A 27070-nucleotide genomic window follows, 5' to 3' on the forward strand; every position below is an offset into this window, starting at 1 on the left:
AAAAAATAACAAGCATTTTTAAACACACAGTTTGTGCGTCTATCCATTTTCTCCTTTTGTCATGGTCCTTCACCAACTCACAGCGCAGTAGAGACCAGGCATTATCACATTATCTTTGGAGTCATTAAAAGCTAAATGAGGCTTCTACATTGTACTGTCAAGCAGAGCTGATGACTCACCTCCCTAAGGGCAACTTGGTCTTATCCTGTTTGCATTAACAAAACCCCAAAGAGATATCATTATAGAGGATTTGAAAGGAAACTGTGGCAGAGAGGTTGATATTGGCAATCTGTAAATCCTCTGCATGCTTAAATAAGGAGCTTGGTGGTAATCTCTCTAAATAAAACTCTGCAAAGGGTGACATTTCTGGCATTCTTGGTGCTTCCCAAAACCAAACCTATCACTGTTATCATCTGATGCAACGACAGACACCTCTTGTTCTCATAGGGATACACAGATTGGGGTTAGTTCTGCTCATACGAGAGAAAGGAAGGATCCGGAACACAAAAGAGTGAGGCTAATACCTTCTCCCAGCCCTCCTCATATATAGGGCACAGGTTACAGAGAAACTTGAATGGGTTTCTACACTGAAGTACACCAGTGTATTTCCTAACTAGCCAGCTGCCTTCTGGATGTTGAAGACCCTAGCTAAAGAATCGAACACCTATGTCCTTTTTGTGTGCATGCACGTGTGTACCTAGAAGAGAGAGTATGTGCACATGCAAGCAACTGCCTTTGTCTGGAAAGAGGTGAGATTACAGTAACACCTGTATAACTACCTTATAGTTGTATGTATTACACAGCTTCTCCAGGACCCCCAATGCAAAGGAGGGGTGGAAAAGGAGTAGCCTGCAGTATTGCAATCTGCATGACAATAACATCCTTATACTGATTTCAGCGGGCCAGACTTTCCTTATCTCACTGTGTTTTTCTTTAAGCTGAACATGTTCATAAAGTGTGCACTGAAAGCTAATGAGAAGATCCTAGCCTCAAGCTTAGCCTCCAGTCAGTGTCTTCGGTAACTAGTATTTTATTTCTCATCCAACTTCTTGCCAACACAGGCAACCAACTGCTAACCTGAACCTATGTGGTCTCCAACACACTTCTACCTTAAAACCAGCAGAAGCCCCATACATTTCTTGTCTAGCACACAGTAAACACAACGGCACTCTAGCAAATAGGCTATTTCAGCACATGGTTATGTCTGAAACTCTCCGTGGTGCTTTGGGAAACAGAGTAATGTCAATGAATCGTGTTCAATTACAACATAGTTATTTCCAAGCTTGTTTGATGCTTAGCATTTGAGGAAAACGATATGCTTACTCACCATAAGGGATATATGCCAAGCCTACTGACAATGAAGACAATGGCAAATGTAAGGAACAGAAGGTCACTCAGTTTTTGACACTTGCAATAGTTTGCCATTTTGGCAGCCTGTAAAAGAAAGAAATGTCTGTTTACTTCTGTGAGGACAACTGAGTTCTCTTGTATTGTGTATAAGCTGTAAGAAGAAGAAATCAATTTTTTATGAAATTGCTAACATTGTCATTGGGCCACCTCACAGTGACCTCGTAACTCCTCTCCACCATGCAGGTGGAAAATGTCTTCTCAGAAAAAAACCCAGACTGTGTAAAACCAGAGTACCTCTCTCATTTCTTCCTTCCCCATTCAATTTCCTTTTTGAAATCCTACAATTTCAGATTCACAAAACTCTTCTAAACCTTTTGAACCCCATTGTGTTTATGCTGTCCTGTCCCCAACCTCTTTATCTACCTGTCTCTCACCTTTCCAGTATGCTCCATTTGCATTTTCAGCATCCATCCATATTCCACCTGCCCCATGCTCTCTGACTTTCGTGTCGCTATATATAAACTTCGTCTCAAATCCTCTATAGTGCCCCATATCCTATGTTCTCCTACAGCATCTCTTCTTCCTTTCTGGCCTATACAGAACAGTTTCTACCTCTAAGATTATACCCCTCCCCTTAAAATCTTTTTCCAAGGCTCTCTTCCCCTCTCTTTTCAACTTTTGCTTTCCAACTTGTTGCCCTACGCCTATTTTTACACGCTTCTCTCATTTGTCTTTATGCAGTCTTCTGACTCCTCCTCAGTGAAGGAGTCTACTAATTACTCTTCACTCAAACCGCTCATTAGAACACTGATCCTCCCTGAAACTTCTTTGCCCTCTTCTCCCTGAAGAAAACAGCATGTACAAGCAAGCTTGTTTTAAGACATCTATGCTGCTTCCACAGCATTCATATGTGTAAGCAGTTACTTATTTTAAAACATTTGCTTCAAGGCAGGGACAGTCTTTCTTCATGCTTTCTGTCCAATGTATCCAGAGAGTCACTGCACAATGAAATACATGAAAAACCTGATTTAGTACCCACTTAAGTCACTGGGAACCCTTTCAAAGCCTGCTTGAGGGGACCCGTATCCAGTTCCCATATTGAGAAGATGCTTACTTGTGCAGACTTTCCAGAGGGCTGAGGGAGCAAAATTACCTCAACTATACATATAGAATACGATTCTGAATGTAGAATTCAAACCAGAGAATTGTCTAAAATGGTGAGAGACACTCTTGCATCCTGTCTGATTTTTTTGGTACAAACACACTGAACCTGAAAATGCTCCATGCTCATGTCAGACAATCTGGATGTCAAAACCAACCTGCACTTTTGGATGTTACATAACTTCTGCAATGTTTCCACTCAAAATCTGAATATAAAGGATATCCTTACTAACAGAAAACAAGTTAGGAAGCTCACAAAATATGAGGAAAGCCACCAATGCTGCAAAGAAAACATAACCCTTCTGAATCAGCACTATATTCTATAGTGGACATAAATGAGTTTCCTAGCAGTTTGTCTGGTTTAAGGAAAGACTGGTTTAAGACTCCCAGTCTGGTTTAAGGAAAACAGAACACTTTGGTGCCAACATGCAAAGCAGAAGAGTTACTAACACCTTGATTTTCACATGACTGAAAGTTCAGATAGGAATTTTGGATGTATTTCCATGGTCGCAGTCTAAAAAAGCTGGTTTCATAGTGTGTGGAGCTGATATTGCTATAGCAACTTGCAGCAGTATCACACCATTTCTCAAAAACAGTACAGTTGTTGGGTCATCAGTTCTCAACAAATCTACAAATTATATTGATAAGGAAGGACTACAAAAAATGGGAAAGAGTATGTTGTTGGATGAAATTGGGCCACCTAAGACAATACAACACAATTTTGAAAGCTTAAAAACCATGGCTACAATTGAATAACACAGCTCTTCCAGATACTCTTGCTAGTCTATTTAAATCCATTTATTTTACAGCGCAGCTATTTGCCTTGGTCCAAAGTGTCCATTCCCTGCTCTTTTAGAAAAGTGAGTTAGGAGATAGCTGGAACGTGACAGAAAGGATTCAGGTTGAACTGTCAGCTATGTGAGGCTCATACACCAGAAGCATACCAAATCAGCAACTACTCACATCCATACACTGGCATCAAAATTGTCACAGTGTTCATTAATTGAAGCTGAAAAGTCTCAAGGTCCCCAAATAGGTGGAATTTTAAGTGCTTCAGCAGGTTAGGTTACAGTGTTTCCAACCCACAAGCTATACTGCAGTGCAAGGACACCCAAGAGCCCTTAAAACAACTTAGCTGGGATTCTGAAAGTTGCCTCTCAGTAGCCTAGATTTCAGCTTAAGCTAATGTAATGGCTTCCTAGGCAAGCAAATGAGTCTACGTTTGATCTGTCCTGTTGTGGCTAGACTGCTTTGAGTATCCAAGATAACTTTCACTCAGACCTAAGAGAACAGCTATATATTCCTGAAAATCCTGCTATGACTCTTCTGTACCTGCACATGCCTTAAGACCTATGAAAAAAACTTCATCTCCAGTATTCCTACCAATAAATACTATGTTCTGCAATGAGAACAGCAAAAATGTTGCATTCCAGCTTCCCACTGGACATTTTTCATTATGAAATGGTAGATGGAAAGAATCTAGTGGCCTCTGGAAATAGCTTTTCATTTTTACAAATAATATGTAAAACAGGTCAGGTGCACAACTGACCCATCATGGCAAGATATTTTACCAGCTTCTTTGTGCAGTTTGATAATTTTCTTCCTCTGCACTGACTTTCCCCTCAGTAATGTCAGCAGTGTGTAGGAGTCCATCTTCTCTCATACGGCACCAGGGCTGTGACCCACTGCCCTAGCAGAAGAAAGTCTGTTGAGTGAGTCATAATGGCCCTCCTACTAAATGCTGCTCAGGAGCTCTGATTCTCTTTCTTACACTTTAGAGTGGCTTTAGTATTTCCAGGCAGAACAGACTGAACAAATTGACTAGAAAGACCACTAAAGTATGTGTCTCATGAGGAAGTGTATTTGCTGAATGTTTGCAAATCACATGAGAATACCAGCAATTTCTCTTTGTCTCAGCCAGTGAATGAACAGAGGAATTGAGAAAAAATATGTATCTCACTGTGTTCAAGGTAAGGTTTTAGCTAGCGTATTACAGCTGCTCTCCAGTGGTTTTATAGTTCCACAGGCACTGGTCTGATCTGGAATGAACACTGTCAAGTATATCTGTCTGGTGGCGAGAAAAGAGGAATGAAGAAAATTTGGGTGAACACACAGCTAGCAGAATGTATCTACACACACTGCTAAAACAGAAAAATAACCTTGTAAAAAGGTAATTATTTCTAGCAGGAGAAATCCAGATTCTCTGTTGCTTTCTATCTCAGGCAAGTCATGTGCCTTCTAGATTAAAAAAAGATTAAAAAATAAAAACAGATTTACAGCACTATCAAATCAGAATGGCAGGATTTTGATTCTGCAATAGGTGACTCACACAGTGAGACTATGTTCTTGCATAACAGGATCCCTGCAACTACTTTAGTAAAAAATAATTTCAGACAAAGTAGTTACTAACTTTGGTTTGATCCTGATGGAGAGTTCACAGGCAGCCTGATCCCAGCATCACCCAGAGCTGTCTAAAAACTGATAAAGACACAGGATGACAACATCTCTAAATTGCTGATATGGAACTTACAGACCATCTTGACTTACAAGAATTTCAATCATCCCTTCTTCTCCAAAGCTAACTGTTTAATACTGGCATCTGGATGCAGAGGCACGGGAACCTGGAAAATCCTGGGGACCAGAGGCAGCTCACTGTCCATGGACAGAACAGCCACTAAGTTGTCCAGCACCCTCTGCCCAGCAAAGCACAGCAGAATCAAATCATCACACCTTGATTCTTTTGAAAACAGGGTTCTTGACCTACATGTCACTTCACAGGGGTCAAGAACAAGGAGCTTCTATTCCACAGAGTTATCACTTTCCAGATTTTGCCACTCTGAGCTTTTCACTTTACCATGTTATATTTAAAATCTGTGTGTAACCCTCCCTGGCATGCAATGCATTACCAGTTTCTGCTCTGTACAAGCAACTTAGCAAGGGATAAAACAGCCTAAAGTCACAAACATACACTCCTACAAGTGTAATATATTTCAGCAAGGAAATACACTATATTAATCACCATTACCATCTTGAACTGGCCTTTTCACTTAAGAAATACTTGTTTTGAATAGCAAATAGATTCCACCTATTGACATGCTAGCTCTCAGACTAGTGGATACCATGTACAGACACTGATGATATATGTATTATCTCACCTCTAGGACAACATCAGCCGCATCATGGAGACATAAGGTCAAGGTTCCCACTCGTGTCAAATTGGTTACATATGAGAAGGTTATCAGGGTGACTGTTACAATGTGATGTGTAAACATGATGCCAAAATCCTAGAGCAGCAAGAAGTAGGGAAAAAAAAAAAACAAACAATGAACCAAACAGTGAGATTCAGTACTCTTATACAAAAATGGATGGATGTTTTTTAAACCCAGCATTACGGTTATGTTACATAAAGATCCTACTACATAAGCGCATTAAATACCCTGCTATATATTTCACTTAGACTGAATAAAATAATCACTGTACGTTAACAAAATGAGAAAAGATTATTGAAAGCTAGGCAATATCTGTATTTCTCAGTTCATAGTAATTTAACCTAATGAAGTAAACATTTGCGGCTGAAGTTACTTTGAAAAAGCATATGTACATACAAATCAAATTACACCATATTTCTTATACACCAAGCAACATATAATATGCAAAATAACACATCATTCACAAGAGTTCAAATAGCTACAAAGGAGCGGGAAACAGATTTCCACCGCACTAGGAGTTATTGACAGTCACCTGCCAAGCACAACTGATAGCTTTCACAGAACTGAGAATCCCAGTTCCAGTTTTTTGTTTGTTTTTAATGAAGCTGCCTTGTCTTCACGCTGTAACAGGGTCAGAAAGGTCTTCAGATGAGCTGGTGCAGCTCACCCTACTCATATCTAATCTGCTGCCTCCCAAATGATGCAGGTTAGCCCGTCTCCAGATCAGTAACTCTGAGTTATTTGGCCAGCAAGTAACTGTTACTGTTGAAAAATACCTGGACCGGTGAAGCTCCTGTAACATCATATTCCCAGATACATGCCAAGGGGCAGGCAAAGCAGAGAGAACGACTCATCCGCCTGGCCTAGACTCCCAGACTGATTACTGAGAGAACAGGACCCGCAGAGACGAGACTCTTCTCTGCAAGGCACCAACCAAGTTGGTCAGAAAGAAGTCTCGCTGGAGTTTGCTGAACTACCTGCACAGCTTTGAGAAAGAGATATCAAAACCCCGAAGAAAAGATCACAGGCATGATTTGACTGGGGAGCTTCTCCATGCACCGGGTGCAAAGTTAGTACCACAGCTCTCAGCAGATCTAACGGCTCTCATGCAGGGCTGTCTGAAGGGAGACGTCCAGGCAGTCAGAAGCAGTGGCTCCTCCAGGCAGCCTGCTCGCCAAGCATCTTGGGAGGTGGCATTTGGCTTTCTGGCAACTTTTGTGGGCCAGTCCTGCTGAGCTGTGGTAGTCTTCAGCTAAGCAGCCCGCAGCAGAAAAACTGAAACTTGAGACCCTGCTGCCTTTAGAGCGGCAGCACCTGATTTGCAAAGGGACTGAAGGTACATGTGTCGGGCAGGAGAGCCCTACGGAAAGTGCTGGTGAGCTCCCACTAACACAGGGTCAACTCCAGAAAAGTGGCAGCTATAGCTGCTGACTGCTCTGTCTCTCCAATACTAGGAAGAGTAACTGCCCAGTGTCACTGTACCTCTCTTTGGGAGCGCGGCAGGTACGTAGCAGGCACCACTGCTTTCAAAGACGTGCAGTGCCACTGCCTCTCTGTACCAGCACCTGGCTTCACTGCAATGTACACCTGGAGTCTGTGGAAAAACCTGCAGCTTGAGCAGTCTCACTAACTGAATAGGGACAGGACCTCCTCCCAGCCTATCACTTTATGTTTAATGCTATCAGGTGCTACAAGGTCCTATTTCCTACTCATACTCATCAATGGGCATTGCCAGTATCTCCAACACAAAGCTGAGGGGGAGCAGGGGGCGGGGGAAGAAAAGAAAGAAAAAAGACTAAAAGCAGAGAACCGTGTCCTAGTTCAGTATACATCCAACATTTCTCAGCCCGGTTATTTGGCCTCCAGCAGAGCGGAGCACAATCAAATACATTCAGCAGTCACGTCCAGCCATTGCTTTAAATCCATTTTCTTAAAGCAGACTGAACAAAAAGAGAAATAAGGCTGTTCACCTTTCTAAGAGTCTTAACGGAAAGCAGGGGTACGGCATTTTAGTCATTTCAGTAACTACAAACCTACACAAGGGGACCATTTTACCACACCATAATCAAAACAGCAAAGCACCTACCTTATTCCCTAGGATTAGAAGCAAGCTACTAGCATTGCCATATGGCCATACTTCAGCCTAGCTCTTTACCTGCTTCAGCTGCAAATGCTATGGCACTGTTAGTCATTTTCCTTCTAACTGCAATTATGTTAGCACATAGGCAGTCCAAACAGGGGAAGAAGCCAAGTAGAAAATCCTCATCTGTTTTTATAGCTGACACATTCATGTTCTACAAATATGAGATTTCTAGTCCCTCTTAGGAACTCTTCAAGGCATTCCTGACAATATGGATTATTCCTAAGCAGCCCTAATGCTCTTGGGCAGCAGTCTTCTGCACTTCTGCATGAGTCTACTTATAGAAATGCTGTCCAGGGAACTCCTTCTCTGATAATGTTTCTTAAAAGAGACAGTTATCTGACTCTGCCAGCTCTGAAATGGAGATGCTGGACTGACCTATTGAAAATTGTTAGAAAAAAGTAGCAGTGATATAAATAAGACTATTTTTGTTATTCTGCTCCTTTCTTTCCTGTTTATGACATTTTTTGACGTCAGTAATGAATACTATGCTTTGAAGATGCTGTTAGATTTTAATTATACATAAGTGTAATCAATACATAGAAACTAATGGTACAAGTCCCCATAATGTCAAGTGGTACTTGTGTTCCCAGCTTACTCAAGCACTTTCACCCATACACAGCAGAAGAGCGGCTGTACAGGAATGGGTTATTTTTTTTTTTTTAAATATATTTCAAATGGTATGTATGTTTGTGCAAGATGCATTTATTTACAGCAGATTTGTAGCCTCCAGTTGTAACTGCTGAAAGATATCATGTGCCTGCGTCATGAAAATATGTGGCTAAGAATAGGAGAAAGAACCTACTCCTGACACCATCACTGGGAAGAACACAGGGCAGACAATGGAGAAACCCCATGGGTCTCAACTTGTAGACAAGTCCTCTGGAGTCAAGGCTTCTACAACCCACGTTTGTTTAACATGACACACTCACTGACTAAACTGCGAAGTGGCTATGGAGCATTAGTGCCACTGAAGGGCAAAACATCATCTTTGTTAGTCACTCCAGCTTCTGGAAATGGGCTTCAACAGGAAGAGGAGTATCACCAGCTAAAGGTTTCAACCATTACAATTCTAGTAAAAGTCTGCAAAATGTCTGCAAAATTCCTTTCCTCTGAAACAAAAGAAATCAGCTCTATGATTCTTTTTTACTGAGTTTGAAGAAAGAGATCTAGGATCCAGACTCAGTGAAATATAGCATAAATTTTCTAGAATCAAAATGGAATATTCAAGAAAATTAGCAGCTACAGATTATTTGATTTTGGGAATGAGTGAACTCTCTCATTTTTTAAAAAAAGTAAAACGCAGAAGCCCTAGGATTGCCAAATGCTTGGAACTAAAAGGTGTGAATACACAGAAAGGTCTCCTAGATGTTCTACAAACCTGTTAAAACACTGAGTAGAAATTTTATACATTCCCTTAAATATGTCAAATGTTTTTCTATCAAACAATACTTCATGTATCCAGAAAGCATGTAAATAAACCTCATTGCTTTTAAAACTCATCAGGGGCTTGTGAGAGTAACAAAGTTCCCTGATCTAATTTTTTTTCTCTGTGATTTACAAAAGAGGAGTATGGGAAGCTGGACAGAGATGACAAAAAACAAATCATACTAGGTTGCAGTCTTTGAAAATGAAAACTCTTAAGGGTAGAACATCATTACAGCAACACAGTAGATATTTATGAAGCAAACAACATGCCATTATAAAACCATAAAAGTTAGTCTGCTCAGTTCACTGCCTTAATGCCAATAGTTTGCCAACAGCCTAAATAGTTTGCTCACACCTCTTCAGCCAGGCAAAGATAATCTGGTGGAATTTATAACACCGAAATAAACAGGTATTTGAAAGTCAGCAAACCAATTGGAAGTCATTTTAAAGTAATGAATTTGCTATTAGAGAAGAATAAAACGGAGCTGAAAAACAGCAAGTACACTTCTCTTGAGCTATAGCGAGTAAAAGACCAGTGCTGGAGTTAGGCCAGTGCCAAGTGCTGGTGCTTTCAGGGAAGACCTACCGCTCCTCACCTCGAGAGAAACCTGGCTACATAAAAGCGGTTGGCTGAATTCCTGCAGTGCATGAGGCCGCCAGGGCACTTTTGATCGTCCCAGACTACAACACAGCCACTGCTGAATTTAAAGTACCTAAAATGATAACCAAGACTTAGATAAAAGTATTCCTCTCACTGTAACATGAAAACATCAACAGGTTTCTCAGGCTGAGAACTGTTATTCTGCTCTGTATAAGCTGTTATGAAGTATTACGATAGTGTCTGATACTAGCTGGCAAATTTCCTGCTTCTTCCAGTTAAACAAAGCCTTATTTCATATGGGCACCATTTCACACATTGCATATTGGGTACATTGAGAGGTTTCCACATTTTTTAAATTAAACCTGCTCTTCAAAAGAGAACTATTACGGTGCTGCAAGAGATGGTGTCTCTGTCAAGCTTTTTGTGAACTACTGTAGTTTTGTGAACTACTTTTTGTGAACTACTGTAAGCTCCCAGTGCTAACGTTTTTCAGCTCATGGGTTTCCTTGACAGCTTGCACTCGTCCCGGCCACAGAACAGTTTTACTGTGTGACACCAGTGCACAGCCGCATTTCTCCAGTCTGATCTTCCCAGTTATCAATTTTGCTTACACTACAAAAAGAACTGTCTTCACAGTCCAAACTTGTCAGTGATCTAATAGGTTATTTATAAATGTCATCTCCACTGCCTCCTGCAGGGTGCTTACAATGAAAGGCTTTTGACTTGCTATCATTGCACTGCAGATACCGTGCTCCTGCTCTCTGCTGGACACTGGACGTTCTCAGACACAGCAGATGCATGGGACACTGCTTTGATTTGGTGCTCTGGGTTCAAGCACTGCAAATCTGTGGCAGGGGCGTTACTTAGCTGTTAGCGATCCACTTCTCCACCTCCATCTCCCATTCTATTTGCACAAAGTCTTCCTGATAACAAGTACAAGTCATTTATATATAACTGAGAAACAGACTTGCAAAAGATTGTTTACTTGCACCTGTACTATAGACAGGATCAGGCTTTAGCTCTGTGCTCAGATCACCAATAGGAACAAACTCTCCAAGTCATGAGGGAAAAAGCTATAGCATTTGCTCATGAGATGTATTAAATGAGAAAGGTGTTACTGACCCTCCCAATGGCCATTTTCAGAAGTGTACTTCAGTGCCGAACCTAGATGCTGTTGAGGTAGCCTCCAATTACTGTTCACATGATCAAAGCAACTACTCAGGAATCAATTAAATATTCTTTAAAGATGTATTGTACTGCAAAATTGCAGTACTGTTGTAATTGCAATGCTGTTACATTTTCCTCTCCCCCAAGAGGTACACAAAGAAAATAAAATATAACCAATGGCACAGTGCAGAGGGCTGAATAAGAATGTAGGGGGACTGATTAGACACAATACATTTCTGCAGCAATAACCCGAACAATTCTGTAACATTGCTGCAGAGGTTTGGTTTTGGTTGATATATTGACAAATGGCTATTCAGTATTGCTGGCACCTGCAGCTTATGTATATTAGTCAATGTTACTCTTGATTTAAATTCATCTCCACTATTATACAGCTCCGCTGAGCACTGTTTTTCTGCATCTTTGTTTCTTGAAACAGTGAAGTTGTACTCATTTCAAGCTCATGATTAACAGAATATTTAGCATCTACAGACAATGCAAGCAAGGGATTTACATGTATTCATCCTAAATGGGTTGTTTTGTTTACAATTTACCCTCCAATATGGATTTAAAATTTGTGGATGTTTTCTTGAGATTTCTACTTCCGCAAAAATTTGGAAATTCAAATACAGGGGTGTTTTTCTATAGACGTAGCTCTGACACAAGACTCCCAGAAGCACACTGTGGTTCCAAACAGCAGATAAATTTATTCAGGACATACTGGATCCTTCATTTACTCTTTTCAGAGTTATGCTCCTGCTAAAACTCTAGTAAACAGGGATTTTCCCATTAGCATAGCCTACAATCATTTAATTAAATGACAGTAGAAGGAGACACATAAAAATATTATAAAATCCTTCCAAACGTTTTAAACAAATAATTTTGCAACATTAAAAACCCTGCAGGAATAGCTCAATGGACTGTTATTATAGAATGACTGTCGTGCTGCCTGTTCTGCTACGGACTAGTACTCTCCTTGGAAGAGAGAACTTGGATGAAAGAATACGGAACAGGTTGCTACTGGTACTGGAAAAATGTTTTTATCTGGCCAGAGTTTTATTTTCTTGATTAATAGCCCCTTAATAGCAATGCTCAGCTACTTGAACTTTCTTAACCATAAAGGTAAGATTAAATGTAACATCACTTTTTAATATCAAATGTATCCCTGTTTTTACCATCCCTTTGTAGAATAAATTGAAAGCCCTCATAGATCTTACCAAAGTGACACTGAATTTATGAGGCAGTCTTGCTCTGACATTGATATTTCATCATTTAACTCTTAGAAGAAACAGTACATCTACTAGCTACTACGTGTTCAATTCCATTTAAGTCACTGTATGAGAGTAGAAGGTTTTTTTGCCTGATGCTATTTCCCCTTGAATATTTGATTACTCCAGGCTCTTCTTCCCATGTGCAGAAAAAAACCACATCATAGTAACAAGGAACAGAGTAAGACAAGCACTTCAATACCAGTTTCTCAGTAATGAATATCTGCAAGAGGTGGTGACTAGAAAAGAACTGTATTTCCAGTTCAATGCACAGGTAATACAGGTATTCCTCAAGTCAAGAAAGATATGTGCTTAAAGCTTTCAATGTTTTTAGTCTCATTGTTCTTACCTTTCTTTTGATGTCAATGAATTGAGAAAACATTAAGGACCAGTAGAATGACAATTCAACTATGTAGTAATAATGAAGGTCAGGCATCAGTGGCTGAAAGATGGAGATGAGAAAAGGTTAATAGAGTCTAACTGACATTACAGGCAGGTGAGGTCTATAGGAGACATGTTTAATCACAGGGGGATTATTGAATTATACATAAGCATCCTATGTAAGAAAAATGATGATGGTTGCCTCTTTCAAACTCTGATGTTGGCTCCGAAAAATAAAGCTCCCCAACCTACCCTCCTCTTATGTTTTAATCTTGACAGTATTACAATATTGTAATACCAAAAAATTGTGACGTTGTCCGTTCGGAACCTAGAACAAACTAAATTCTGAGTACTCCTAAGTCTGTTTTGAAAGATTACTTGAAACATCTTGCTGTACATCAGTAATGTGGGTTTAAAGCACAGCAAAAGAAACAATGCTAGAGCAGATTAGAGAAAAGTAATGCTAGTATACAATCTTATCTGCTTATGATGAAAATGTTGTGAGCTTTAAACAGGGCTCTTTCTAATATAAAAGCCTACTTTTAAAAAATTGAACCATGTTCTGGGAACATGTTAACATTTGGAAAGAAGAAAATAAAATAAATTTATCCAGGCATCTTGCTTGATATACAACATGGTTACACAGATGTTTAAAAGTAAAATAAATAAAAATAACAAGACACAGGAACTTATGCACAACCAAAACCAACATGGGGTAAGTTCAAAGAAGGTAACCAGTGGCATGCATGGGCTCTTTAGCCCCCAGCCTAAGAGAGCCAGTCCTAGGAGCTACTCTAATTTCCATGCAATTATGCCTCCCTCCTAGTCATGTCTTCCATTGCAGTGATAAGAGAGGGGCACTGGCACAGGAGAAGCTCCTGAGCGCATCTCCTGAGGGATTAGATGAACCATCTCTAGAGCAGTTTGCACTGGCACAACCACGCACCCAAGCAGGGCATGAGCTATTTCCATCGGCAAGAGGCATTTCAGCTGACTCTCTTATTCCCATTCCCTTTTGCAGACTAGTTCTTTGCAGCTGAAAAACAGCCCTTAGGTGCCCACTGAATGCTCTATGCGGGTTATTTAAATCTAGACATATGCTTATGCTTTATGAAAAATGTGTACACTCAAATCAATCTTTTAAAGCCATTTCTTGGGCCAATATAATCCTTTTCTGATTTAGCAAGACTGCCAGTAAGCTTTTAATTAGGTGTAATTAAAAAAAGGGAAGAGAACATGAGCTAGCAATTAACTGTGACTATTACACTCATTATTGCAAGAGAACTCACTGGGGAAAATTTCTAGTAAAACAATTAAGATTGTCAGCTGCTTTATTAACAATAGCATTAGTATTTCTAAACCCATATATAATGATAACGAAGGGGGATTCTAAAGATATCATGGTTTCCCTCCATGAAAGGATGTCCTAGTTTTGGCTGGGATAGAGTTAATTTTCTTCCTAGTAGCTGGTATAGTGCTGTGTTTTGCATTTTAGTATGAGAATAATGTTGATAACACACTGATGTTTTAGTTGTTGCTAAGTGGTGTTTACACTGGTCAAGGACTTTTCAGGTTCCCATGCTCTGCCAGGTGCACAAGAAGCTGGGAGGGGGCACAGCCAGGACAGCTGACCCCAACTGGCCAAAGGGCTATTCCATACCATATGGCCTCATGCTCAGTATATAAACTGGGGGAGTTGGCCAGGGAGCAGCAATCGCTGCTTGGGGACTGGCTGGGCATTGGGTGGCGGGTGGTGAGCAGTTGTATCACTGTTTTTTTTTCCCCCTGGGTTTTGTTCCTCTCTCTCTCTCTTGTTGTTTTCCTTCTCATTACAATTATTATTATTATTATTATTTTGTTCCATTTATTAAACTGTTCTTATATCAATCCACAAGTTTTCTTACTTTTGCTCTTCTGATTCTCTCCCCCATCCCACTGGGGGGGAGGGTGAGCGAGCAGCTGTGTGGTATTTAATTGCCAACTGGGGCTAAACCACAACAAAGGATCAATAGTGTGTTTAACTTAGTTTACATGTTAGGTTTCAGTTCTCCATAGACTTAACTTCAATAGGACTACTCTGTGCTTACGGGTAGAGTTGTCACCCAACTGATCCGTTTGACTATATCTACAGTACGTCCATCTGGATTTCTGCAATGCTGTGTTGAGTAACTTACAAAGGATTTGTAGCAAACAAGAGATCAGAAATCTTACCTAGTTAAGCAAAAAAAACCTGAAACAAATTGAAAACCCAGTACTTAATCCTGATTAGCCCCCAGTAGACATTTTTGTCTCCAAGACAATGATTTTGATAATGACTTTTATTTGATGATTTGCTTTCTCTTGGACCCTCTCCACTAGTAGCATGATTTTAGATATAGTAAGTTTAGTTGCCACCCTCTAAAAGTTGTAACTAACTTTCTGAATGGCCTCATTCTTCTGGTAAGTCTGGTAAATATATGTTCTTTAACCAGTAAGATTCATGGTCTTACGTTGTAAGTAAATCTCTTCTTGCATGTAATAACACAAAAATAGTAGAAAACAGGACTGAAAGGCACCAGTGACTGCAGCCATATCAATTCTGACAAACAATTGTTCCTAAAATCTCTGAGGGATGAAGATTCAACACTTCCCCCATTCAATTTCTTCTGCTGGTTCCCTAACGTTATTCAGTTCACCCTCCAGTCCTTGGGTGAAATTTAAGTCATTATTTCTTCTGAAGCTAAATGACTAAATTCCTTCAACCTTTCTCAGATCAAGATTTCTGGTCATTCTTGCTGAACTATCTCCACTGAACTACTTCCAATAGGTACACAACCTTCAAGAACAGTAGCACCCAAACCTGAATACAGTTCTCCTGTTCAGCTTGTCCAGGGCTGTTCACTGTCACAGGGAATTCATGCGTCTTTCAGACAATACTCTTCTTCATACTTTCCAGTCTGGCAATGAGGGTTTTTTTTCCCCTCCCTGCCCTTAAACAAAACAAAACAAAACAAAACAACCAAAAAAACCCCCAAACAAAACCAATATGCCCTAGACAGGTTAGACTCCTTAAATTGCAAACTCTTTGCTGGAGCTTTTGGAATTCAATGTCAATTATATTTGGACAGCAGCTAGCACAAAGTCTCAATGATCCCTACTGAGAGTCCTGGATGATGAATTTAAAAAAAAAGAAAAAAGAGCATTTAAAGAAGCGCAGGTTTAGAATTAGAATTCAGACTAATTAAAAAAGCTACCAAAGTTATCCTCAAAAGTTATCAAAAATTTTGAAGACTGTCTTACTAGGTCACATCTGAAACATTTGTTACCTCTGATTTATAAAAGGAAAGATTATAATTGACAACTTTAATCTCTTGTTGCCTCCTGATATACAAAGGGTATTAAGGAAACAGGTGGCACTTAGCTTTCCCAAAAAGGTTTCTAAAGTCCATTCCTAGCCCATACACATGATGATACTTTTTCCTCAAAAGGGCTATTATTACTGTTATTATTAATAATAATAAAAGGAAGCATTTAATTCATTCACTGATCCTCACAACATCCATGTTGAAAGTTACTTCTATCAGACCAGGAGGCAAAATGTGGCAGTGGTACAGCCAAGGCAGAGTTCAGGAGTTACCTTTTCTGAAAAATACATTGAATCCTTCAGAGCAGGTTGGCTGCTCTGTTTAAATACATCCTGTACTTTAACCACTATGTCCAATAGCACAAACTAATGGAAAGTACAGGAGAGGTTTCTCAAAGCTCTTTGGGTATGCAAACTTTGGAACCCACTGTTCAACCAGATAATGATAGATAAAATTTCTACCCTTCTCCTTTCACTTGTCCTGCTCTTCCTTTCCCTGGCAGAAAATAGTTTCCGGAGTTGTAGGGCTACAGTTAATCCTGGTGCAGCACCTGCATGCCATTGAAGCAACTGTGCTGCTGCGGCAGATGGCCAGAACTTAGACCTAGGAATTAAATATTCCTGGAACTAATTAAAGCCTTAGTAGTGCAGTAAGGAATAAATATACCGTTATTGTTCTTTTGAAGATTGTTTTAAGGAAACCAAATTTCAAACTTGAGCAAAATTTTTTTTGAGGACTGAAAGAGGGAATGAGTGCAGCAGGACACAATCTGAAAGGGTATTTTTACTTTAATGGTGGCATTCTTCTCCTTAGTAAAGGAGATAAATGACTTAAGTCTTTTCTTTGAATTTAAGTTATATACTTTGACCTAGAACGGAGAGAAAGGCTGATGCTTTTTGAATCCTTGAAAATACAGACATTGCTGAAAATAAAGACTTGAAACCATTCTCAATTCTCTCATTAATTTTGCTTTCTTCCGTTGTAAGCTTCCATGAGGCCAGGAATGGATAGCCCCTATTTAAGCACCTAAAGGAGAAACCTACGTTCTCTCTTTAGTCTCCTCTTTGATCACACCAACTGCCAGGGATTAAGGCTCACCTGTATGCAGTATAACAACTATGAGAACTACACTGGCTTTTCCCAACCTGCTGAATCTGGGGCTTTGCTAAAACTTTCAGTATCCTCAGAACTTTGTAAAAAATGACCATTCTACCACCGTTGCAGATGTCTGCTTTCACAGTTAGGTTTCTCAGATCTGTTTTCAGATCCTGTGCTTCGTTTCAAAACAGGTGTGACAGCTATATTAATCTTTCCCATCTTGAACTAAAGCAAGATGGAGAGTATCCAGCAATGTTCTGAAATGCCAAGTAGCCCATTCACACTAGCATTGACACAAAGCTCCACCATAATAAAAACAGAGCTCTGCAGAGGCGTCATGTTTGTTTTTAGGCAGCACTGTAACTTTTACCTGATATGGATACCCATTCCAGCACTGTCTGGTATTCCAGAGCCAGGGTGTCTGAGAGAGAAAGAAAAAAAAAAAACAACAAAGGTCTGTACACACCATTTTGGGCAATGTAAGTGTATATATTTGTTAATACAAGGACAAAACTACAGGAACAGCTTAAAATTTGCAATTTTTGATAGAGGCTATGAAAACTGAATACAACAGGGAAGTTCCTCAAAGTTTCACAGCATGAATTAGAGCAACCTGCCTGTTCACAGAGATTTTTGGTTGGTGCACCATGACTTTATACGAATAGCTTTTGCAGGATTGCAGGCTGAACATAATCAGCTTGTGCTCAGGTGGTCAGATCTCACATTACCTTCTCATTAGCACAAGGAATCTTGGCCCTAGGCTGCTCAAATATTTTAAAGAACGTCCCTTGCATGTGCTCTTACATATAAGCATCCTTCCATACAGGACCCATCCTTCATCCCAGCCACATCAGCTCAAGATAGCAAACCATACCTTTGGCTTTCCTGGCTGAAGACATGACCGTCCAGAGATGATAGATCTTGCTATCACATGGAAAATACTCTGATATCTTAGGGCAATATGAAAGGCGACAGCAAATTTATTGTAGCATGCATCTACAGACTCTTGCATTGCAAAAAGCTGGGCAAACTAAAAGACTTGTGGACATGCAGCTCTGTTATGCTTCCTGTTTCTTCGCTGCTTGCACAAGAGTTATGTGATTATTTCTCTCTCAATGCCACAAGAGAGCCTTTAAAATCTTTTTTTGTAAGCAGGTTGTTTCTTTCAGAGTTCTTTAGTTTTTACCTCCTTTCCTGTGCAACTAAATGGACTTGAGATAGAAAATACCATATGGGCAAGCTCTTCTACCCAACATACTCAGCCATTAAGTATTTCCATATTGGGTAATAAGAACATGACCAAATCAACAGCTACCAAGCAGCCACACTTCTCTTTTTGTGCATGAGCAGGACCAACTCCTTTCAGATATGCATGTTGTGCAAAGCACAGCTGCATCTCAGGCTCTGGCAGCATCTGGACTTCGAGAAGCACATGTCTGCAGTACAAGTACCCACCCACTGGGTATCTCACCAGAAACATGAAAGAAAACTGTGGATTCAAGATCTTTGTGAAGCTCCTTTACATAACCTTAACTGCTCTACATCCAAGTATAAAGGGGGCAGAACATTATTAGTAGGTCTCCTGGATTAAGGCATGCATACCCTTACAGTATTAAGTGCTTCCACTAGATTACATGTTTTCAAATAAATCCTCATTGCATGAGATTGTTTGGCATTTTTCTTGTTTTCACCATCAGGCGGAGCAGTTCAGCTCAGGCAATGCATAATAACAAACTCATCCAAAATACAATGGGTGAGCGTCAAACCAAATAAAATGAACACGAAGCAGAATGTTAAAGTCCCGGGCTGAGAATCAGGCTAGTAGTCTTTATAAGTAGGAAGGATTTGTAACATATCAAAAGACAGGATAAATGCTGGTCAGAATTATAGCCCAATTCCCAACCAATACTTAAGTTCTAATTCTGATTTGTCTTATAGAAGGTCCTTAACAGCCTTTGTTGGTTAACAGTGAGGTAATATGATTACTAAAGGCTCTTCCTAGCTTTTTGAATGTGTCCTTCACACGGAAAATAAGATAAAATAAAACTTGCACACCCATAACCCCAATGCTCCTGAAATGGAAAGGAGTAATTCTTACAGTAACCTGAACACTATACCAACATTTAAAGTAACAGACCTCCTAGAGTTTCTGATACGCCTCTCACAAGGATGCTGTAAGAATGATTAAAGTCCATCTAAACTTCTCCTTCTCTCTATTAGGAATAATTATTTCTGACAAGCAATTTATTTGTTCAAACATCTCCACAGTAGTTACTGTGCTAAGTGAGTTCTCATTTCATGCAACAAAAAAGGTCTTTGGAAACAGTCACAGCCCCTCTGCAAGTGTTACTAATATACGGAATCTAAAATATTTCTGTCTGACAGCTGCCTAAATTAGATCCATCCAAATATTGTAGGATAATTCATAGTTTTAGCCAGGTTTGAAAAGCTGTAACTGTCTTTCATATCAGATTCAATAAGAGATAAGAGATGCTTCCTACCCAATTATTTTGCTACCTAAATTACAGGTGCTAGCAAAAAATGCATGTTTTTCTCTTTCAAATATTATGACACCTTAAGGCTTCTTCAGAGAAATGCCTGCCGTAGGAGCTGCAGATACAAAGGTTTATGGGCAATTAATATGCTGAATGCTAAATAAAACAGGCCTCACTGGAGGTACCCATAACCACAAAGCCCGAAAGGATACCACAAACTGACAAACAATATAATATATGCATTAAACCTCAAAGACCAATATGTTGCAGAACATCTGCCTCTTCTGAGCCACTTAAGGCTCAGAAAGCCATGCTGCCATCTCAAACAAAATGCTTCTGAGTAGCTGTTTGGAAACCTAATGGATCCTATGTGGGCAACAGTGGCTAAGAGAGCAGGGCACCTACACCACCTTCTTACCCCTCTTTCCTCCCCAGTCTCCCCTCCCCTTGACTTGCCTTGGCATCTCTGAGTTGACTCTAACAGTTGTAGCAGCAGGGGACTTTGGTTATGCTTGCCCTGGAGGGTTTTAGGGAAGAGGTAGAGAAAGAGCTTGGTTTAAGCACAGCCCTCCCCTCTGACCTCCACAATGACCACACTCCTAGACTGAACCTAACTTCTCCATGTAGACCATGGTTATCGTTGGAGCAAGAAGCATCTTGTTTAGTCCTCTGCAAACCTCACAACTGTGGGATACTCCGTGCAGGCTTCATCAGGAAGGAGAAAATCCTTAAAAGGCCCACACAGTCTGCAGTGTGACACTCAGACACACTGGTGAAGGGTGGATTAATCAGAAAGGACCTAATACTGGCATTCTCAGGGCTCAGCTGAGCCCTGCATGTGCTCACAGGATACATCTGTGAACTTCCTCACACCAGGCAAGCTCATCGCAAAGCAGAGCCCAGCTCTTCCTGAAAAGTCCCATGATGGACAGGGAGAAAACGTCAGTGACATGGCTTTGCAACAGATCCTTTTTTGATGAACATAAAAAGCGTGCTACTGTTTCCACTGCCTGTCAAATACCCAAATTTCCGTTTTACTTCTTGTTCTCAGTATATAATCTCTGAGGAAGGGAGGAACCTGAGGGGACTGGAGAAGAGAGGAAATGCAGAGATCCTGAGAACAAAAAGGCATCCTTAAACTGGAAACAGTTCTAAAAACTTCAGGAGCAATTATGTCAGGCACAAAGCACCAGCCCTACAATGCTGACACCCTCCCTTATAGAACATAAAGGAGTTCAGATGGAAACTTAAGCTTTATCACACTTCAGTGCAGTGCCTGATCAGTGCAGTATCAATGACAGAGGAGGATGATAAACAGCTGTTGAATCTGCTGTCATTTACAGTATTAAGGAACAAATCTCTATTATTTTCGTTTCCTTACAGGAATATCTGTCAAAAGCTCCATCAAACCACTCTCCAGCTCTGTGATTAAAGGGAGTAATTTTAAAGAACTCCTTCAGAAATAAAACTTCTCTTGAGACAAGGGAAATGACTGAGGATTTGGGGAAAAAAAAAAAGAACAAATGATCTGAGATGTCTGCACGCCTAGCCAGAAGCCTCAGGTTGTTTTGCATCTGTTGTCCCATTCGCTTATCCTTAGAGAAAACTTCTAATTGGGCCCTGGCTTTCAGAAGCCCCAAAGCAATGAAAATCTGCATGTCTTGCTCAAGGTGCTGCTAGTACCTAGTATGTAAAAGGTCAGATTTGATAGTAAATGAAAAAATTTTGATAGTAAATGAAAAAAAAAAAAAAGTAGTACAATAAAAAACCTTCCGTTTGTGATCTGTTCCCTAGACAGCTGATTTAGCTGAAAGGTTTTTTTGTGCGTATTTTACCAGGGAGGCAATAAATGCACCAAATGAAGTATTATTTTAAAATAACAAGGTAAATTTTGGTTCATCATACAGTAATAAAAAAACCCAAGAATACTCCTCTCTCATTCATATGTACCCAGCAGAACCCACCGAGTACAGGAAACACACAAAGGCTGTGGCTAGGTTCTCAAAGAGATGGAGGAGAGCTGTACATGTCACGAGCCAGTACTTTCCTGTACTGTCAGCAAGCCAGCCATCAGATGTGTGTGTATCAGGCATGTCATGGGTGTAAGTGAATTCCACGCACATTTTATAGAGTCAGCTTGTGTCTGTAAATATAAATACATATACATGTAGGTCACATAAATTTGCAAAATAACTGCTTTTGGGGAGCTAAAGTTACTTCCACAGTTCGTCTCCCTGCAAGGTGCTGTATCAGCAACTCAGTCATTTTTCCTTGTACCCAGCACAACTAGAAGTCCCAATATGCAAGTTGTACCCACAAGCACTGGTGTTGCTTTGCCCTTGGAAGTGTGAGCCTATCGATAAATAAGAGATGTGCAAAAAATGAATACAGCATTACTGGCACTCATTTTTTTCTTTTTGTAGTCCATAAAATTGAAACAAGTAACATATTGAAGAAACACTTCCAAGAAGTACATAACTAAGCCTCGTGACAGCAAAACCCAGCTCTCCACAGAGCAGCTTCTGCCCTAGCCGTTTGGAGTATCAGATAGAGCTGTTACACACCTGATTTATTCTTGACCACACTGGCATGTTGTAACTCCCAAAGGGGTTCTTCCTAAATTCCCAGATAAGTAAGAAAAATCTTCTTACTTTTCCAGCAGATAAAGAAACACAATCTGCCCACTGTTTATATCAGAATACAGCATATACAAATCCAGGAACGTCATGACAGAACCCCACATCTCACAAAAGCCTATTTATGCTCAAAAACACATTTCAAACCAAAATGAGACATTCTCAGCCCAAAAAAAGACTTTATGTTGCTTTTGAAATTAGAAAACTTTTGACCCTGTAAAACAAAACCAGCACAATACAGAAAGCCATATACAGAAACACAGTGTATATTCTCACTACTCTCCAATCTCAAAAGGCCAAGATTTTATCTGGCTTGGTTAATGTGTTTGGATACAGCTTTACATAATTTGTCTGTGACAGCTACAAGCAATATTAAGTGAAACAGAAATTAGCACTATTAATTAAAAGTCATACTTTTGGCAAAGTTCTACCCACCTCATTTATTTTGGGCTGATACAGGCAAAGATGTCTCACAGCATTTGTATCTCTACTTCCATCAAGCTAGAGCAGGTCCTTGCTCTTCATGGAAACAAGTGGTACAACTGAGGCCAGAAGATTTCCTCTCGATTAGTGCTTACTTAGCACCCCCAAATGCTGTGTGCAATTTGCTCTTACCCCTATCTAACATTCGCTGTCTGACACACATTTATGACATATACATACTCTTTTCCTCAACAGCAGGTGCCTTCTCCCACCACAGGCAGAACACCATCTCCTGCTCGTGTGGACCGACACCTTGCCGTATTCTGAGCTTTACAGCTTATCTCCCTAAGAGTGCAATTGTAACAGCAGGGGAGGAGGAGACTACAATCTTTCTGTTGATGGCAAAATAGAGAAATATTTAACACTTTCCACCTCTTTTTTATTATCCAGGAACTGAAAATTACAGGCTTTTAGTGAACAGCACCTTTTATAACATGAGCAGAAGGACAGTTATTCATAATTAACCGTTGTTTTGGGGTGTTGGGTTACAGGGGTTTTTTTTGCATTTGATCTTCTATATGCCTAAATTAAATAGTATCTCAATGTTCACTTTTTTTCCCAATTATGGCTAGGGATTATAGCAATTTTTTCTTTTTCAATATATTAATAAGCATTCCTCTTGCACATCACTTGGTTGAATAAGCACTCGCTTAGAGGGCAATTACTTAAATTGCTTGCTTTCTTTTTCTTTCTGCAACACCTGCATCCTCTTTGCATGGTATGCTGAATGGCTGCTGACATTAGAGAGAAAGTCAGATTACCAGGCAGCACAAAAAGCATCCTTCTGTAGTTTCCCATGCCAGGGGCTCTATGTTTTAGTGTAAACATGACTCCACCCATTTATGGTAAAACAAAGAGATAAATTAATATCTTAAATGCAAATTCCACCGTGACCCTGGGTTTCCTTCCCCATCTTCTTACTTGGCTCAATGGGGATCAGTGTTAAGTGTAGACTACTGCAGCCTTTCTCTCTTAAAGAGAGTATATATCTATGAAAACATTTGCTTCTGCATATAATGTCCAAAGTAATACACTTTTTCCCCTCTAAACTACAGAAAAACTCCTTGGTATTAATTGTTGTAAAACATAAAGCAAGTCACAGTTTTAAAAGTCACAGAAAGTGACCTTTCTTTTTTCACAAGTATCAATATTTTGCAGCAATTTTCTCTCCAGCAGAAAGAAAATGAAACTCTTCCTCATTTTCCTTGATTTTTAGAAGAAGGAACAACCAGAACATTCCGAGTCAGCTTTTTAAAGTTTCTACCATCTCCACTAAGTTTTCCTGGCCTCCAAGGACTTCAGATTGATGATGTCTCAGAAACTTTCTCTGATTACCTGGAAATGTGTTTTTTCTTGTTATCCTCTGAAAAATTACCCTAGATAAGAGAGGATCTGAACCATGTTAACATCATCCCTTGTTATTGTTGTATTTGTTTTGCTACTGCTTAAGCATTTCTCATACTAAAGTCTCACTGATTTAAAAAATACATCAGACAGTTTCCAGTGTCCACTGGCCGCCTGTGGAGGGCACAACCTTAGCAGCAAACAATGCCAACAGCACTGGCTGGTATTGTTTACGGCAGGATGAACTGCGAAATAAACTGACTCTCTGCAAGCACCAGTGTTTAGTCACCTATACATCAAAACTAAGTATACTTCCCTCTACCCACAAACTCACTAAGTTCTGACCAAACATCATGCTAGGAACAAAGAGAACTCAGCAAACCAACAAAATCCGTGGCTACTATTTCGCACCAACTTCTGTGTGTTCTTCCTTCCAGTGACTGGTAATTTGGCTTGGGATGCAGTTGCTTCTCACACCAGGAACAGCATTTGAATAAATTCTTCACAGACCCAAGCAGTCATTCATATTACTTGGCACAGCTGACAACAGAAGACAATGTGACATGTTGCCGATGAACCTCCTGAGGTTCTCTTCTCATATATTGTGACCAAGCAAGTTGTTACAAGTTTCTGCAGAGCTGTTTCTTTCTTTAGAGCTTAGTGCTTTGGGTCTGCAGAAACAAGGTGTTAGGGAGAAAAACGCTTTTGCAATGAAGAGCGCCCAGCCTTTCCTCTCAGCAATCTGCACTGCTGATTTCCAAACATAATTAAAAATTATACTTCTACTAATCGGAAACTATAAAATATACGGAAGGACTCATAAAAGGCCAAGATTAACAACAATCACTGGAAGATGCACTTGACATTTCAAATGCAAATATGTATGTGTGCACAAAAATATTTTTAGAAAAAATATGAATTCAAGTTTGGATTTATTTACATAAAATGATCTCTGGAAAGGCAGAGTAACCTCCATGTACCACATACATCCACTTTTCCGTTTAAAAATATGACATGCAGAGATCTGGTGTTTATGTCTTCTGCTGATAAACGCGTAATTTCAACTTCCAAATGATGTGGAAAATGAAGATGGCAAAAGGAACAGATAATCCTAGAGAATCTGGAAGGGTCCTAATATTGAGGCATCGCATGCATTGAACAGAAGTGAAGAACACTCCAGCTGGAGCAGCTGACGGCTGTAGCATCTCCTTCCCCTGCTCTGACCAGCCAGTCACCGGCCCCCTTATCAGGCCCAGCCATCAAAATATTTGCTCTCATGTGTGTACCTTCTTCCTCTGACATTTACCCTGCCAGTTGCTTTGTAGTAAAACTTTTGCCTTCATAGGTAATGGTAACATTTTCAAGGACTGTTTCGTCATGAGCAAGTTGGGCAGCCAGTGGTGCTATGACAGTTTAGAGCAGCTGAAGGTGTATATAAATACTGTAGAAGGCAGGCTAAAGTTCCTATTCATTTGCAGGTAACAGGTTTCCCAGTGACACTACTCAACGTATTTTGTAGTCGCTCTATCTGCACAGTAGGAAGTGTGCATAAAAAGTAGTGGACACATTCAGCCAAGCACTCCAGATGCCTGATAACTCTTTGGTGAAGCAAAGCAGTTGTAAACCCATTAGCTTTACAGCTGCCTTGTATTTTTTGATCACAGAGCCAGACCACATTAATTAGCCTAGCATTTGCATCTAAGAGGATATTTATAAATTTATTTTATTAAAACAGACAACACGCAACTGTAGGTCTGGAATTAGTTTGTAAAGAGAGAGTGCTGAGGTTTACACTTGGCAAACCATACCTTGGTAGGAGGGTGACCTGCATAAAATTATACCTTTAAGAGACCAGCGAAAATCCCCAAAGCAAATTATTAAAAAAATAAATAGAGCAGTTCACCCCTGGCAGATCACTGCAGAGCTGAGTGATTTCAGAGTACTCCTCGTTTTCCTACAGGATGCAGCTTCAACAAAGCTCCAGGGTTTCCAGCGCTCGGTGCTCTGATACTACGGTTACTCAAGGGCATACAGGAAAGTGGTTAATAATTAAACTCATCATTACATATCTACTTTCTGTAATTATAGTTCCTATTTGTGGCTGCTCTGCCAGAAGAGTGCATCTGTCTGACTTTGGCCAGCCACTGACTTCCATGCCATGTGCTGATGGGACGTGTTTACCACATCCTTCATTGCACTCCTGACTCTGACTTTTGCAAATTCCCAGGGAGCTGCTTTCCTTTGCAGGATTCACTGTGTGCCATATAGGCTTGTTTCACTGACATGTAACATGCTCCATCACTGCATGCAGCCCACAAAGGGAGACAGAGTCAATTTTTAATAATAAAAAAAACGAATACTCCTTACTAAGTGAGCATTGAGGTACAATTTCACGCACAAAACGAGATGTTTAAGATTGTGGTATTTATGAACCTACACTGACTACCAGAAAAAAGTTGTATAGAGAAAAACCAAACAAAAGCCCTCTCCACCTTCCACTCCTCCAACTGCTGTGTTTTGCTGTACCTTTGTATAGGCACATTGCAGCAAGGTCTCAAATTCATCCCTGACAGCCTGAAAATTAGAAAGTTATTGCAACTGTGGAATTTTTAATAGGAAATACAGGATTTCTCTAGTTCACAGTGGCCAGCAGGACTAGGGAAGTGATCGTGCCCCTGTACTCGGCACTGGTGAGGCCGCACCTCGAATGCTGTGTTCAGTTTTGGGCCCCTCACTACAAGAGAGACATTGAGGGGCTGGAGCGTGTCCAGAGAAGGGCAACGAAGCTGGTGAAGGGTCTAGAGCAGAAGCCTTATGAGGAGCGGCTGAGGGAACTGGGGTTGTTTAGCCTGGAGAAAAGGAGGCTGAGGGGAGACCTTATCGCTCTCTTCAACTACCTGAAAGGAGGTTGTAGAGAGGTGGGGGTCGGTCTCTTCTCCCAAGTAACAAGTGATAGGACGAGAGGAAA

General features: G+C 40.2%; 1 protein-coding gene across 2 annotated transcripts in view; it reads right to left on the reverse strand.

The window, feature by feature from the left end:
• Nucleotides 1–27070, reverse strand: part of CERS6 (ceramide synthase 6) — a 138807-nt gene that overhangs the window by 25347 nt on the left and 86390 nt on the right. The window contains exons 6-9 of one of the 2 annotated variants that reach the window (XM_075511796.1): nucleotides 17515–17565; nucleotides 12671–12763; nucleotides 5667–5795; nucleotides 1328–1434 (exon numbers count right to left, since the gene is read on the reverse strand). In XM_075511796.1, coding sequence (XP_075367911.1) covers nucleotides 1328–1434; nucleotides 5667–5795; nucleotides 12671–12763; nucleotides 17515–17565 — 380 coding nt within the window. The remainder of the gene's footprint in view (nucleotides 1–1327; nucleotides 1435–5666; nucleotides 5796–12670; nucleotides 12764–17514; nucleotides 17566–27070) is intronic. The other variant, XM_075511797.1, reaches the window with a different exon arrangement.

This window comes from Mycteria americana, chromosome 9 (assembly GCF_035582795.1).
Source record: "Mycteria americana isolate JAX WOST 10 ecotype Jacksonville Zoo and Gardens chromosome 9, USCA_MyAme_1.0, whole genome shotgun sequence".
Classification (NCBI taxonomy): Eukaryota; Metazoa; Chordata; class Aves; order Ciconiiformes; family Ciconiidae; genus Mycteria; species Mycteria americana.